At 42.5% G+C, this 15,202-nt stretch overlaps 1 protein-coding gene across 2 annotated transcripts in view; it reads left to right on the forward strand.

The window, feature by feature from the left end:
• The window catches only part of eef1db (eukaryotic translation elongation factor 1 delta b (guanine nucleotide exchange protein)), a 28,863-nt gene that overhangs the window by 12,695 nt on the left and 966 nt on the right, over positions 1-15,202 (forward strand). For both annotated transcript variants that reach the window (XM_061976083.1, XM_061976082.2), the window contains 6 exons: positions 1-127; positions 234-305; positions 8,061-8,145; positions 8,282-8,388; positions 11,610-11,804; positions 11,884-12,078. In XM_061976083.1, coding sequence (XP_061832067.1) covers positions 5-127; positions 234-305; positions 8,061-8,145; positions 8,282-8,388; positions 11,610-11,804; positions 11,884-12,078 — 777 coding nt within the window. In that variant the 5' untranslated portion in view covers positions 1-4. The remainder of the gene's footprint in view (positions 128-233; positions 306-8,060; positions 8,146-8,281; positions 8,389-11,609; positions 11,805-11,883; positions 12,079-15,202) is intronic.

The raw sequence follows: 15,202 nt of genomic DNA on the forward strand, positions 1-15,202 counted from the left end.
AAACATGAGCGCCGTCAACTTTCTGGTCCAGGAGAAGATCTGGTTTGACAAAACTCGCTACGATGAGGCCGAAAGGCGTTTCTTCGAGCACGTGAACTGCTCCTCACATATGGCACAGGCAGTGTGTGTACGTGGCATATTGCAGTCATACCCAAAACACCCCAAAGCTCAGTCATGTTTACTTTTATTATAATGCAGCATTGTTTATTATTTTTCTCTTTGTCTTTCTCAAGGACGTGGGAGCTAACACCATCCTTCAAGACATAGCCCGGGCTCGAGAGAATATCCAGAAGTCGCTAGCAGGAGTAAGTACAATTGTGCTTTTAATTATAAAACAAAGTAAGGTGCTGCTGTGGTTTTCGCACAACCCACTTTTTATATGATTTGGTTTTTGAGGAAGAATTTCGGTTTTCGTATAGCAATCTCGGTTATACTAAGGCCAAACATTGTGCGCAACAAAAAACAGTCATCCTTCGTTTATAAACGGCCAGTTGGCTTCAGCCTTGACCGTGGTGAACAAATTTCTGTGAAGTAGGATTATAATTAATACATTTTATTGGGGATGTCCGATAATATCGGACTGGCGATATTATCGGATGATAAATGCTTTAAAATGTAATATTGGAAATTATCGGTATTGGTTTCAAAATTATCGGTATCAGTTTCAAAAAGTAAAATTTATGACTTTTTAAAACGCCGCTGTGTACACGGACGTAGGGAGAAGTACAGAGCGCCAATAAACCTTAAAGGCACTTCCTTTGCGTGCCGGCCCAATCACATAATATCTACGGCCTTTCACACACACAAGTGAATGCCATACAGGTCACACTGAGGGTGGCCGTATAAACAACTTTAACACTGTTACAAATATGCACCACACTGTGAACCCACACCAAACAAGAATGACAAACACATTTCGGGAGAACAGCAGCACTAACCCCCCCCCCCCCCCCCCCATGCTCTCTCAGGGAGAGCATGTCCCAAATTCCAAGCTGCTGTTTTGAGGCATGTTAAAAAAAATAATGCACTTTGTAATTTCAATAATAAATATGGCAGTGCCATGTTGGCATTTTTTTCCATAACTTGAGTTGATTTATTTTGGAAAACCTTGTTGCATTGTTTAATGCATCCAGCGGGGCATCACAACAAAATTAGGCATAATAATGTGTTATTAATTCCACGACTGTATATATCGGTATCGGTTGATATCGGAATCAATAATTAAGAGTTGGACAATATCGGAATATCGAATATCGGCAAGAAAGCCATTATCGGACATCTCTACGTTTTACATTAAAAACATTCTAAATATGTTTTTAACATAATTAGAGCCCCCTCGACATGAAATAACACCCATATAGTCAACTTTCACACCCGTTTCACCCAATATAGCAGCTTTGAGTGCTTTCTAATACTCACCAGTCGGGATGGGTTCCGTTTACATTGGAACTGATACGGTACCAAATTCCCAGTATCCCAGGAAATCGATACCGATATCGATAATACTCAACGGCACACATTTTTGCTACTTTTGTGACCGATAGTAAATATTGTTTTAAGTAAAATCTCATTTTTATTGCAACTTTTAAAAATGAGCTGATTAAAACAGCTGTCCAGTTGTTATAACTTGTTTTATTATTATCAATTTATATTTTGCAGGTACGACACTAAAGTGACACAAAATTTGGATCTGTATGAACATTTTACAATTTTATAGTCTGGATGTCACAGAGGAGACGTACAAGCACTATTTTACATAGCCAATATGGACAATTTGGTATTAATACAACAGGTTTGTCCTTTACCTTTGTTTAGCGGCCGCGGTGAGAGTACGTCAACCTCTGACAGCCAGAAGGTGGCGGGAGTCAGTCACTCCGTTTGATTAAAAAAAAATTGTGGTCCTCACATCCAGGGGTCACCAAATTGTCGTCGTATTCCTTTAATCTGGAGCCAGATTAAAGGTATAAACTTAAAATCAGAAGTATTTATTCCCTATTGGATACAATTTTAATACAATTTGTCTGAGCGCTATCTGTCCCGACTAGCATTCAATACGGCGACTCACACAGGGCTTTGTCCTTCCTGGACTCTGACTTCATATCTGGGGTTGTCCTTCAGACCTCGGCGAATACGCCACATCAACAGTAGCAAGAGTGTGGACGATAAGAGTGAATCAGAACCAGAATCAGAAATACTTTATTAATCCCGAGGGGAAATAAAAATTTTCAGCACAATCCCATTCAAGCACAGGCACATTCAAGAATGTGACTGTGCTTGAACTTGGACCCAGTTCCAACTGGAACTTAGAGGATATGATTAGTTGCACGGCCTATTCTAAGCATATATATACAGTACTAAACATTTTTGAATCACTTCATCCTTCATTATCTTCATTATATCCCAATATAATATATCCCAACAGTTCTTATTACAGTTGCATGTCCAAGACGTTTGACAGCAGTAGAGTGTAGTTTATGGTGTTTTTTGCTGCACCCTAAATTGTGTTACTAATGTAAGTATTGTACTTATTCCACACCAGCTGTTTGATTGTAACATGCATTTAATAGTTGTAGTTTTCATTAACAAATTTGAAGGTGCTGAAACAACCATGTAAAATCGCTAATGCTAATCAGTAGCATGTCGATATCAAAACCAATGTATATTAGCATCAAGCTAGTATAGATTTGGAAAAGTGGAGCTTTACTTGACTTAAGTTGGAGTGTTTTTTGAGGTATATTTTTTGTAGGCATTGAAAATTGCAACATTACCAAGAGGTAGGTTGGCGGAGTCAGCTCTCAGTGCTGCTGGAGTGATCGCCAAGTGCTGAAGTTCAAGAGCGGGCTGAGTCAGCAACCGGGCGTGACGTCACGTGCAACCCTGGTACCGAAACATGGCACAATGATTTTATGTCAATTGGTGCCCGGTGGGACCAGCAGGATTTGGTCGGTGCCAAAAAAGTACCGGATTCAATACCCATCCTTACTAACTGGTAGCCTGGAAGATCCTCTCAAACACTGCCAGTAAGATTTGGTATCGGGGGAAAAAAATGACATTGTAGTAAAAGTTTTATTGGCACCGAAACAAGTTTTGGCAACAAATAAATACAAACACTGACAAAATGCTATGTTTTTGGTCGATATTTTTAAAATTATGACATGTTTTTGATGCAAATATTAATATTTTTGCACACTTTCATTGTATTTCTGTGTTTTACAGGTTTTTATGATCAACTTTTTTTTTCACATTCGCTTTTTTACTCCTCTCTGAGCTGCCACCTTAACGTGGTAGAGGAGTTTGCGTGTCCCAATGATCCTAGGAGCTATGTTGTCCGGGGGCTTGATGCCCCCTGGTAGGGTCTCCCAAGACAAACTGGTCCTAGGTGAGGGATCAGACAAAGAGCAGCTCGAAGACCTCTATGAAGAAAACGATTAAGGAACCCAGATTTCCCTTGCCTGGACGCGGGTCACCGGGGCCCCCCTCTGGAGCCAGGCCCGGAGGTGGGGCACGATGGCGAGCGCCTGGTGGCCGGGCCTGTCCCCATGGGGCCCGGCCGGGCACAGCCCGAAGAGGCAACGTGGGTCCCCCCTCCAATGGGCTCACCACCCATAGCAGGGGCCATAGAGGTCGGGTGCGATGTGAGCTGGGCGGCAGCCGAGGGCAGGGCACTTGGCGGTCCGATCCTCGGCTACAGAAGCTAGCTCTTGGGACGTGGAACGTCACCTCGCTGGGGGGGAAGGAGCCTGAGCTAGTGCGCGAGGTGGAGAAGTTCCGACTAGATATAGTCGGACTCACTTTGACGCACAGCAAGGGCTCTGGAACCAGTTCTCTCGAGAGGGGCTGGACTCTCTTCCACTCTGTCGTTGCCGGCAGTGAGAGGCGACGGGCTGGGGTGGCAATTCTTGTTTCCCCCCGGCTCAGAGCCTGTACGTTGGAACCAGTTCTCTCGAGAGGGGCTGGACTCTCTTCCACTCTGGCGTTGCCGGCAGTGAGAGGCGACGGGCTGGGGTGGCAATTCTTGTTTCCCCCCGGCTCAGAGCCTGTACGTTGGAGTTCAACCCGGTGGACGAGAGGGTAGCTTCCCTCCGCCTTCGGGTGGGGGAACGGGTCCTGACTGTGGTTTGCGCTTACGCGCCAAACCGCAGCTCAGAGTACCCACCCTTTTTGGATTCACTCGAGGGAGTACTTGAAAGTGCTCCCCCGGGTGATTCCCTCGTTCTACTGGGGGACTTCAATGCTCATGTTGGCAGCGACAGTGAAACCTGGAGAGGCGTGATTGGGAAGAATGGCTGCCCGGATCTGAACCCGAGCGGTGTTTTGTTATTGGACTTTTGTGCCCGTCACAGATTGTCCATAACGAACACCATGTTCAAACATAAGGGTGTCCATATGTGCACTTGGCACCAGGACACTCTAGGCCGCAGTTCCATGATCGACTTTGTAGTTGTGTCATCGGATTTGCGGCCTCATGTTTTGGACACTCGGGTGAAGAGAGGGGCGGAGCTTTCTACCGATCACCACCTGGTGGTGAGTTGGCTGCGATGGTGGGGAGGATGCCGGACAGACCTGGCAGGCCCAAACGCATTGTGAGGGTTTGCTGGGAACGTCTGGCAGAGTCTCCTGTCAGAGAGAGTTTCAATTCCCACCTCCGGAAGAACTTTGAACATGTCACGAGGGAGGTGCTGGACATTGAGTCCGAATGGACCATGTTCCGCGCCTCTATTGTCGAGGCGGCTGATTGGAGCTGTGGCCGCAAGATAGTTGGTGCTTGTCGTGGCGGTAATCCTAGAACCCGTTGGTGGACACCGGCGGTGAGGGATGCCGTCAAGCTGAAGAAGGAGTCCTATCGGGTTCTTTTGGCTCATAGGACTCCTGAGGCAGCGGACAGGTACCGACAGGCCAGGCGGTGTGCGGCTTCAGCGGTCGCAGAGGCAAAAACTCGGACATGGGAGGAGTTCGGTGAGGCCATGGAAAACGACTTCCGGACGGCTTCGAAGCAATTCTGGGCCACCATCCGCCGCCTCAGGAAGGGGAAGCAGTGCACTATCAACGCCGTGTATGGCGAGGATGGTGTTCTGCTGACCTCGACTGCGGATGTTGTGGATCGGTGGAGGGAATACTTCGAAGACCTCCTCAATCCCACCAACACGTCTTCCTATGAGGAAGCAGTGCCTGGGGAGTCTGTGGTGGGCTCTCCTATTTCTGGGGCTGAGGTTGCTGAGGTAGTTAAAAAGCTCCTCGGTGGCAAGGCCCCGGGGGTAGATGAGATCCGCCCGGAGTTCCTTAAGGCTCTGGATGCTGTGGGGCTGTCTTGGTTGACAAGACTCTGCAGCATCGCGTGGACATCGGGGGCGGTACCACTGGATTGGCAGACCGGGGTGGTGGTTCCTCTCTTTAAGAAGGGGAACCGGAGGGTGTGTTCTAACTATCGTGGGATCACACTTCTCAGCCTTCCCGGTAAGGTCTATTCAGGTGTACTGGAGAGGAGGCTACGCCGGATAGTCGAACCTCGGATTCAGGAGGAACAGTGTGGTTTTCGTCCTGGTCGTGGAACTGTGGACCAGCTCTATACTCTCGGCAGGGTCCTTGAGGGTGCATGGGAGTTTGCCCAACCAGTCTACATGTGTTTTGTGGACTTGGAGAAGGCATTCGACCGTGTCCCTCGGGAAGTCCTGTGGGGAGTGCTCAGAGAGTATGGGGTATCGGACTGTCTGATTGTGGCAGTCCGCTCCCTGTATGATCAGTGCCAGAGCTTGGTCCGCATTGCCGGTAGTAAGTCGGACACGTTTCCAGTGAGGGTTGGACTCCGCCAAGGCTGCCCTTTGTCACCGATTCTGTTCATAACCTTTATGGACAGAATTTCTAGGCGCAGTCAAGGCGTTGAGGGGATCTGGTTTGGTGGCTGCAGGATTAGGTCTCTGCTTTTTGCAGATGATGTGGTCCTGATGGTTTCATCTGGCCAGGATCTTCAGCTCTCACTGGATCGGTTCGCAGCTGAGTGTGAAGCGACTGGGATGAGAATCAGCACCTCCAAGTCCGAGTCCATGGTTCTCGCCCGGAAAAGGGTGGAGTGCCATCTCCGGGTTGGGGAGGAGATCTTGCCCCAAGTGGAGGAGTTCAAGTACCTCGGAGTCTTGTTCACGAGCGAGAGAAGAGTGAATCGTGAGATCGACAGGCGGATCGGTGCGGCGTCTTCAGTAATGCGGACGCTGTATCGGTCCGTTGTGGTGAAGAAGGAGCTGAGCCGGAAGGCAAAGCTCTCAATTTACCGGTCGATCTACGTTCCCATCCTCACCTATGGTCATGAGCTTTGGGTTATGACCGAAAGGACAAGATCACGGGTACAAGCGGCCGAAATGAGTTTCCTCCGCCGGGTGGCGGGGCTCTCCCTTAGAGATAGGGTGAGAAGCTCTGCCATCCGGGAGGAGCTCAAAGTAAAGCCGCTGCTCCTCCACATCGAGAGGAGCCAGATGAGGTGGTTCGGGCATCTGGTCAGGATGCCACCCGAATGCCTCCCTAGGGAGGTGTTTAGGGCACGTCCGACCGGTAGGAGGCCGCGAGGAAGACCCAGGACACGTTGGGAAGACTATGTCTCCCGGCTGGCCTGGGAACGCCTCGGGGTCCCACAGAAAGAGCTGGACGAAGTGGCTGGGGAGAGGGAAGTCTGGGCTTCCCTGCTTAGGCTGCTGCCCCCGCGACCCGACCTCGGATAAGCGGAAGAAGATGGATGGATGGATGGCTTTTTTTACGGTTTAATAGAGATGTCCGATTATGGCTTTTTTGCCGATATCCGATATTCCGATATTGTCCAACTCTTAACTCCCAATTCCGATATTTACAGTCGTGGATTTAACACATCATTATGCCTAATTTTGTTGTGATGCCCCGCTGGATGCATTAAACAATGTAACAAGGTTTCCCAAAATAAATCAACTCAAGTTATGGAAAAAAATGCCAACATGGCACTGCCATATTTATTATTGAAGTCACAAAGTGAAGCTTGGAATTTAGGACATGCTCTCCCTGAGAGAGCATGAGGAGGTTGAGGTGGGCGGGGTTGAGGTGGGGGAGGGTAGCGGGGGGTGTATATTGTAGCGTCCCGGAAGAGTTAGTGCTGCAAGGGGTTCTGGGTATTTGTTCTGTTGTGTTACGGTGCGGATGTTCTCCCGAAATGTGTTTGTCATTCTTGTTTGGTGTGGGTTCACAGTGTGGCGCATATTTGTAACAGTGTTAAAGTTGTTTATACGGCCACCCTCAGTGTGACCTGTATGGCTGTTGACCAAGTATGCATGGCATTCACTTATGTGAGTGAAAAGCCGTAGATATTATGTGACTGGGCCGGCACGCAAAGGCAGTGCCTTTAAGGTTTATTGGCGCTCTGTACGTCTACCTACATCCGTGTACACAGCGGCGTTTTAAAAAGTCATACATTTTACTATTTGAAACCGATACCGATCATTTTTAAACTGATACCGATAATTTCCGACAGTCCGATATTATCGGACATCTCTAGTTTCAAACTAAGGGGAGCATTTTAGCGTCAGGGCTTACAACAAGTTTACCCGGAAGCAGTTTTACTAGACTTGGGCTTGCAGGTAAAAACACCAGCGAGGCAGACATAGATCCATCCAGAAAATTGAGGGTTCCTGGTTTGATTCCAGCTTCTGCCATCCCAGTCACTGCCGATGTGTCCTTGGGCAAGACATTTTACCCACCTTGCTCCCAATGCCAGGCTTCTCAATGTAAAGCGCTTAAAGACAATTGTGAAAAAGCGCTATATAAATATAATTATTTCATTCATTCATAAAGAAGCCTGATTGGTAACCCTGAACAGGTGTGCCCAGATTGCCAATCAGCGACAGGTGTCTGGGCGTAACAATTTAGGAGGATTTAATTGGAAGAGGCTGGTATTGGCACATAGGCTACAGCGAGACGAGTGGTCGGAAGAGCCTGATCCAACCTGTTGGCTGATTCTAGTTTTGGACCCGGGAATCAGTCCAGGGTTATAAGGTTAAAATGCAGCGCCGCTCCCTAACCAACAAGGTTTTGGTCTTGTCTTGCAGAACGCTTGCAGCAGCAACACAACTGACCAAGAAATGGCCACCAGAATAAAGAGCCTGGAACTGGAAAACCATAGCTTACATCAAGGTGAGTTTTGACAAATATTCCAAGTACAGAGACATTTCATACAATAGGTAAAGGAGAATATTCAATATAACTATATAAATACAATTTTTTGACACACTGCAAACTGCTGCTGATTTCCACCGTTGTTGTGTTGTAGTGGTGCACGATTTAAGAGCAGCACTGTTCAAGCTGGAAAGTCGGGTAGCAGTCCTGGAAAAGTCCCCTGTAGCGGTACCATCAGCTCCTTCACTCCCCTACACAAATGTAAATATAAAATACTCATTACTTTGGTCACGATGAGGAGAACATAAAATATTCAGTGCTACACTTCTTACTATACAGTAAAATACCATTATTTTTGAGTTTTGCCTAATTGTTGAATGTTTAGAATTTTTGTTCATAGTACATAGTAGATATTAGTGATGGGTCCGGCAACACCGATGCATCGGCGCATGCGTCGAGCTCATAGAGCAAAACCCTGTGTCGGTGCGCGTACCGCTTTTAGAAAGTCACGTGACCGATCATGAGCTGTTTTGGTCACGTGACCGATACGCGAACTGTGTCGCACTGACGCCTCCTCTGTGCCCTGTGAGCGGCTCTTTTCTACAGCCGGAGAAATAATAACTAAGAAGACAAAGCGTCTAAAATTGAATACGTTGGAAAATCTTTTTTTTTTTTTTTTTTTTATAAAGATGTGTAAAAAAATAATAATTTCCAGGTCCACAAGCATCCTCATTCACAACACGTTCTCTTAGATTTCCATGTTATGATACATGTTCACATTATTTATTGACTGTATCTAAAAAAGACAAAAAATATATTTTTATTTAAATGAAGTTATGCAATAATCCTAAATGAAATACAATGACTTGGTTTATATTATTGTATATACTAGGTCAGTGGTTCTCAACCTTTTTTCAGCAATGTACCCCCTGTGAATTTTTTTTTAATTCAAGTACCCCCTAATCAGAGCAAAGCATTTTTGGTTGAAAAAAAAAAAAGATAAAGAAGTAAAATACAGCACTATGTCATCAGTTTCTGATTTATTAAATTGTATAACAGTGCAAAATATTGCTCATTTGTAGTGGTCTTTTTTGAACTATTTGGGAAAAAAAGATATAAAAATAAGTAAAAACTTGTTGAAAAATAAACAAGTGATTCAATTATAAAGATTTCTACACGTAGAAGTAATCATCAACTTAAAGTGCCCTCTTTGGGGATTGTATTAGAGATCCATCTGGATTCATGAACTTAATTCTAAACATTTCTTCACAAAAAAAAAAAAATCTTTAACATCAATATTTATGGAACATGTCCACAAAAAATCTAGTTGTCAACACTGAATATTGCATTGTTGCATTTCTTTTCACAGTTCTTTTTGACAGACATTTTAGTGACAAACCTGGGCTTGTGCTTCACTGAGTTTATGAACTTACATTCATATTTTGTTGAAGTATTATTGAATAAATATATTTATAAAGGATTTTTGAATTGTTGCTATTTTTAGAATATTTAAAAAAAATCTCACGTACCCCTTGGCATACCTTCAAGTACCCCCAGGGGTACGTGTACCCCCATTTGAGAACCACTGTACTAGGTCATAAAATCAGTGTCAGTTGAGTCGGTCCATAGGTTGCCTGTAGGGATTTTTAATGTCCAGCAGATGTCAGTATTTAGTGACACCGTATCGACACAGTATCAATACAGTTTTGCAATGTGTCGAAACACTTCATGACGCCTCATCAACCCATCACTAGTAGATATATAAATGTTCATAATAGAACAGTAAGAAATGACATGAACATAAGTAATCGCAGCCTTTTGGATGCACATTTTGGTCAAGTGTGAGAGCTTTTATGAACAGTTGTCATTCCAAATCCTGGACAATCACCTGAATTGACCACAGCTGTGGAAACATCTCAAGAGGAGTGGAGACATGATGCGTCTCAGCTACAGTTTCAGCTTCATGACAAATGCTGTGAATACTTATGTACATGTATATTATTTTAATACATTTACATATATTAGACATTTGTCATGTTGTAAGATCTGTTTTGTAGAATTTGATTAAAAAGTAATAGGTACCAATTAGGTTTAAACTAGGGGTGTCCTGATCCTTAATTGATATCGGTCTGATATCAGAAGAAAATATAATCGGATTATATTGGTTTGACATTTAAAATTTCTGCCATATGCACTGTAAAACAGTGTGTTTACTTGTGCAAAGTTAGACAGCCAATTAACATCTAAATGTCCTAATAAACACACACTGTGTTTTCTCGTTTTTTAGTGAAGTCATTTGCAAAAGGTAAACATGGTACACTAGATGCTACTCAGAGCTAGCAGCTACACAACAGCTAAGCACACAATAGCTCACAAGCCAGATATATTAGTGTCAAACAGCACAATGGTCGATATAAACCTGTATGAAATAATTGTACTTATATTACTTACGGATACAAAGTCTCCAATGCTGAAGCGTGTTAGAAAGCACCCAGTAACAAATGTGACTGCATCATTGAACTTACTGTATTGTGATCTTAATTTAACTTATTATTGTGGCCACTAGGTGTTGCTAAAAACAATTACCACTACAGTGCAACTAAAAGACAGCATAAATCCATTCCAGACGGTTAAGTGTTTTTCATACCTACTATTGTTCTTTAATTTAAATTGATCAAGCCTTTTCTAACATTTAACACTATAAGATAATAGAACTATGTACTACCAATCCTTTAAGTTCTAATGTGTTAAAATTTTCAGATATTGTGTTTTTAAAAACAATGGAAATTATGTTTCGACTAAAGAACAGCCTTAGCTTGTATTCTTAGATTATTTTAATTAGGAGGAGAAAACTATAATTTACGGGGATATTGATTTTTGAAATAGGTAAAGTAAGACTAAATATAAAATACAAATGTATTTCAGTTTTAGGAGTTAACTGGTGGAAGAAGCTCAGTGATGAGCTGAAGACATGTAGTTCTTAAGGTTTAAGAATAACTTGAAAGGTGAAATAATTGAAAATTTATAAAATATAGTAACAATTACCGGTACTTTCATCCCATTGATTTTTTTTTTTTTTTTAAACGTTTATGTTCCAGGCAATCTAATTTTCAGTGAATGTATAGGATAGGCAAATATAAGCTTTGGCCTCAGCCTATTCCTTTTTCGGTCATTCTTTTTCTTTTTGTGTGTAAATGTGTATGATTGTTAAATATGTCTAATCTGTACTGTTTAACTGCTCACACAAAATTGATTATATGACCGAAATAAACTTATTTCATTTAATTTCAGTTGTGCCGATATCTTAGTGTAAAAATCCAATATCGGTACTGGTCAATTCTCAAGGCTCCAGTATCGGTATTGTATCAAAAGTGAATAAATATATCAAGACACCTTAGTTGTAATAAACGTGCAAAAAGTACAATACTTTGAATACTCTATTATGCTGTAATTTTTGTAATTCTATGTTTTACCGTCTTCAGGGCACTACCATGCAGCAGAAGACTATCGCGCCTGCAAAAGAAGAAGAAGAAGATGACGATATCGACTTGTTTGGTAGTGACGACGATGAAGAGGCGGAGAAACTGAAAGAGCAGCGGTTGAAGGAGTATGCGGAGAGAAAGGCCAAGAAACCCACCGTCATCGCCAAGTCCTCCATCTTACTGGATGTCAAACCAGTAAGAACCTCCTTTTTTAAAGTAGATTTGATTACCAGGGAGCCAAAGCTCTTTATGGATGACACGTGTGTCTCTTCAGTGGGACGACGAAACCGACATGGCCAAGCTGGAGGAGTGTGTGCGCTCGGTGCAGGCAGACGGCCTGTTATGGGGCGCGTCCAAGCTGGTCCCTGTGGGGTACGGGATCAAGAAGCTCCAGATCTCCTGTGTGGTGGAAGACGACAAGGTGGGGACAGACTTGTTGGAAGAGGAGATCACAAAGTTTGAAGACTACGTAAGTTATTTTTACTACTTTATGGAAACATTTACCAAAGGGACTCTTGTCTTTTTTCTGCTAAAAAAAAATTAAACATAGAAATTAGTTATTTCATTAGATTCAAAACATAAAATACTTGATCTGAATAATTCTGTAGCTGCTGTGTATCAGCAAAAATAGTCACAGCCCTTCACTTCTTCCACATTGTGTTGGCGTGACAGCCTACCTCGGCTAGGTATCAACAGGTCAGAAGTGCCAAGATCCTTGTTGTGATGCTGGACTGCACTCTATCCTGGTCAAATCATATCAATGATATAGCATACCTGCCAACTACTCCGGTTTTCCCGTAATTAGTACGGTTTTCATCAACCTATTCCGGGTTACGGTTGCAGTGATAAAAAGTTTTATTCACGAAATCGCGTAACAATAATGACAATCGACACTGCTTCCCGTAACTTCCTATCGAGCCATTCCGAATGCCATGCGCGAGGCTATTTATAGAACCGCTGCCAAGCACGAGGCACCTGTTGCCACTGTTTCCAAACGAGCGAACGATCATAGAATCAGCCGGAGAAAAACGAGTCTTAAACCGAAAAGAAAACTGCAGTCATTCCGTGAAGAATATTCAAGAGCCTATCCGGGAATATTTATCTGTTCCACAAAGAATGAAAACTACGCGAATTGCACCTTGTGCAGACAAGATTTTTCGATCGGACACGGAGGAATTAGCGATGTAAAATACCACGTTGGGACAAAAAAACACAAGTCTAATGCCGTTGCTAGCGATACAAGTGGAAAACTTTCAACGTTTTTCGTCGCCCAAACAGATTCTTTGAATACATTTGGATTTTAGCTACAAAAAGGTAATGACACCAATGTTATCTATTGGAATTGTTTAGTACTGTTATACTGTTAAAAGTGTTTGTACTATTTATGCTTTCAAGTCCAAGTTGAAGAAATCTTGTTAAATGTTGACAGCATAACTACCAAAACACAGAAGTATGTCCTTAATATTTTTGCAGTGCTATTTCTGTTGAAAAGTTAAAATGATTACATTAGAGATGTGATGTGCCACTTTTCAAGTGTCTGATGGCTTAAATTAATTTTCATTAATTTTTCATATTTTGAATTCTTTTGAAAGGCTTACAAAAAAACTACATTTGAATTGTAATTCCATGCTATTGACAGGACTATTAATTTTAATGAAGTTAGCTTACCATGTTTACGGTATGATAATTGTGATAGAAATGTGAATTTTAGGCACAGAATATTTTTTACAATTGAACAAGGCAGTAGATTATACAAGCTTGGACAGAAAGTTAATGACACCAATTTTTTTTTAATGGAATTGTTTAGTACTGTTTTACCATTTGTTTACTGTAAAAAGTGTTTATACTGTTTATACTTTCAATTAACAAATTGAAGTCTTGTGAAAGGTTGACAGGATAACTGGCATTAACTGTCAAAATAATTTCAAACTATTGAAGTTAGTATACAGAATAAACATGTCCATCAACCCATATGATTTTTGCTGTAATATTTTTGTTTTGAAAAGTCACTGTGACTGATAGAAAAGTGATGGTTTTAGCAACATTTTAACCTGTCTCAATGCTAATAATCATTTTGCGTCGGGGGGGGGGGGGCGAAGCCTGAACCCCCCACCAGGACTTTGTCCTGGACCTACCGGGGCCTGCGGCCCCTGGACCCTGGCTACTAGGTTTTTCTGATTTCAAAAGTTGGCAGGTATGATATAGTTACAAGGATGGGAAGGGCTGTTGGTGTTTCCAGGAAATGTGCTGCTTTTGTTGATCCACCTCTTCTTTGTCAAATTGTTAAGAGTTTAGTCTTGTCATCTTGACTATTGTTCTGCAGTCTGGGCGTCTGCTGCAAGTGGTGAGATCAGTAAGCTCCAGATTGTCCAGAATAGGGCAGCAAGACTGGTTCTTGGTTGTTCACTAAGAACCAAAGTGAACCAAATGCATGCTTCTCTTTCCTGGCTAACAGTGCAGGTTGTCAGCTAATACTCTAATATTGTTCAAATCAGTGACCAGTAGTAAAACTCCTGCTTTTCTCATGGCCCAAATAGTTCACAGCAGCACTATGCACAATCACAATACCAGGGCGTCCAGTGAGGGGCATATTATACTCCCTCGTCCCAGGAAGAATGCTTTGCGGAAATCTTTTATTTATAGATCTTTATCGCTCTGGAATAACCTGCCTCGAATTCTCACCGGCATTGAAAGTAAACAGATTTTTAATAAGAGAGTAATATTTTATCTGAGTCTTTAAATTAGTCTGCTCGTTGATGATTTGTTTGGTTTTATATTGTGTAGTTATATTTATATGGTAATTATTATTCTGTGACTGTAAATTGTTTGCTTGTTTTCTTATTGATGCTTTTATTTTATTTATTTTTTCTGTATTGTGTAGTTATAATATGCTTTTACTTGTAATTGTATTGAGTTGTGGACCCCAGGAAGACCAGTGGGTTGTTGAGGCAACCAGCTAATGGGGATCCTTAATAAAAATCAAATCTCTACATTATATACATATTAATAATTAGGGGTGTCCCAATCCAATATTGATGTCATACACCGGTCCAAAATCAGCTGAACAAAAGCATCAGCTTGCATCTAAAATCTCTGGTATGAGCTTCGATTCAAACAGTCCTGCAGCATGTTTACTTGTACAAAGTTAACATGTAGGGTCCAACCTTGTGTTTATTGGAGGACATTTTCTTCTGTTTGTGAAATCATTTAGAAAATGTAAACATGGTAGGCTAAAGGCTACTAAAGTGGATCTGGGTTAGATTTTGCCTCATCCCTCACCGAAGGCGTGAATGAAAAATCTGTGAGGAATGCACTACCGACCTGATAAGTGAGAAAGATGGTACAGTATTATTTGCTCACAGATGCTACCTGCAGCCAGTCCTGGCTGGTCCCACTACTTAATGATTCAATCACACGCAGGAATTTAGTAAAAATACATGACCTACTTTAGGAGCGAGCAGCTACACAACAACAAAGCAGACATGGACATACGTAACAAGTGTCCTTAATTTAACAACATTGCAGTATTAAACACGTGTTAATATAAACAAGTATCAAAAAATTATAGTTACCGTATTTTTCGGACTATAAGT

The sequence above is a fragment of the Nerophis lumbriciformis genome, linkage group LG14 (genome assembly GCF_033978685.3).
Source record: "Nerophis lumbriciformis linkage group LG14, RoL_Nlum_v2.1, whole genome shotgun sequence".
NCBI classification, from domain to species: domain Eukaryota; kingdom Metazoa; phylum Chordata; class Actinopteri; order Syngnathiformes; family Syngnathidae; genus Nerophis; species Nerophis lumbriciformis.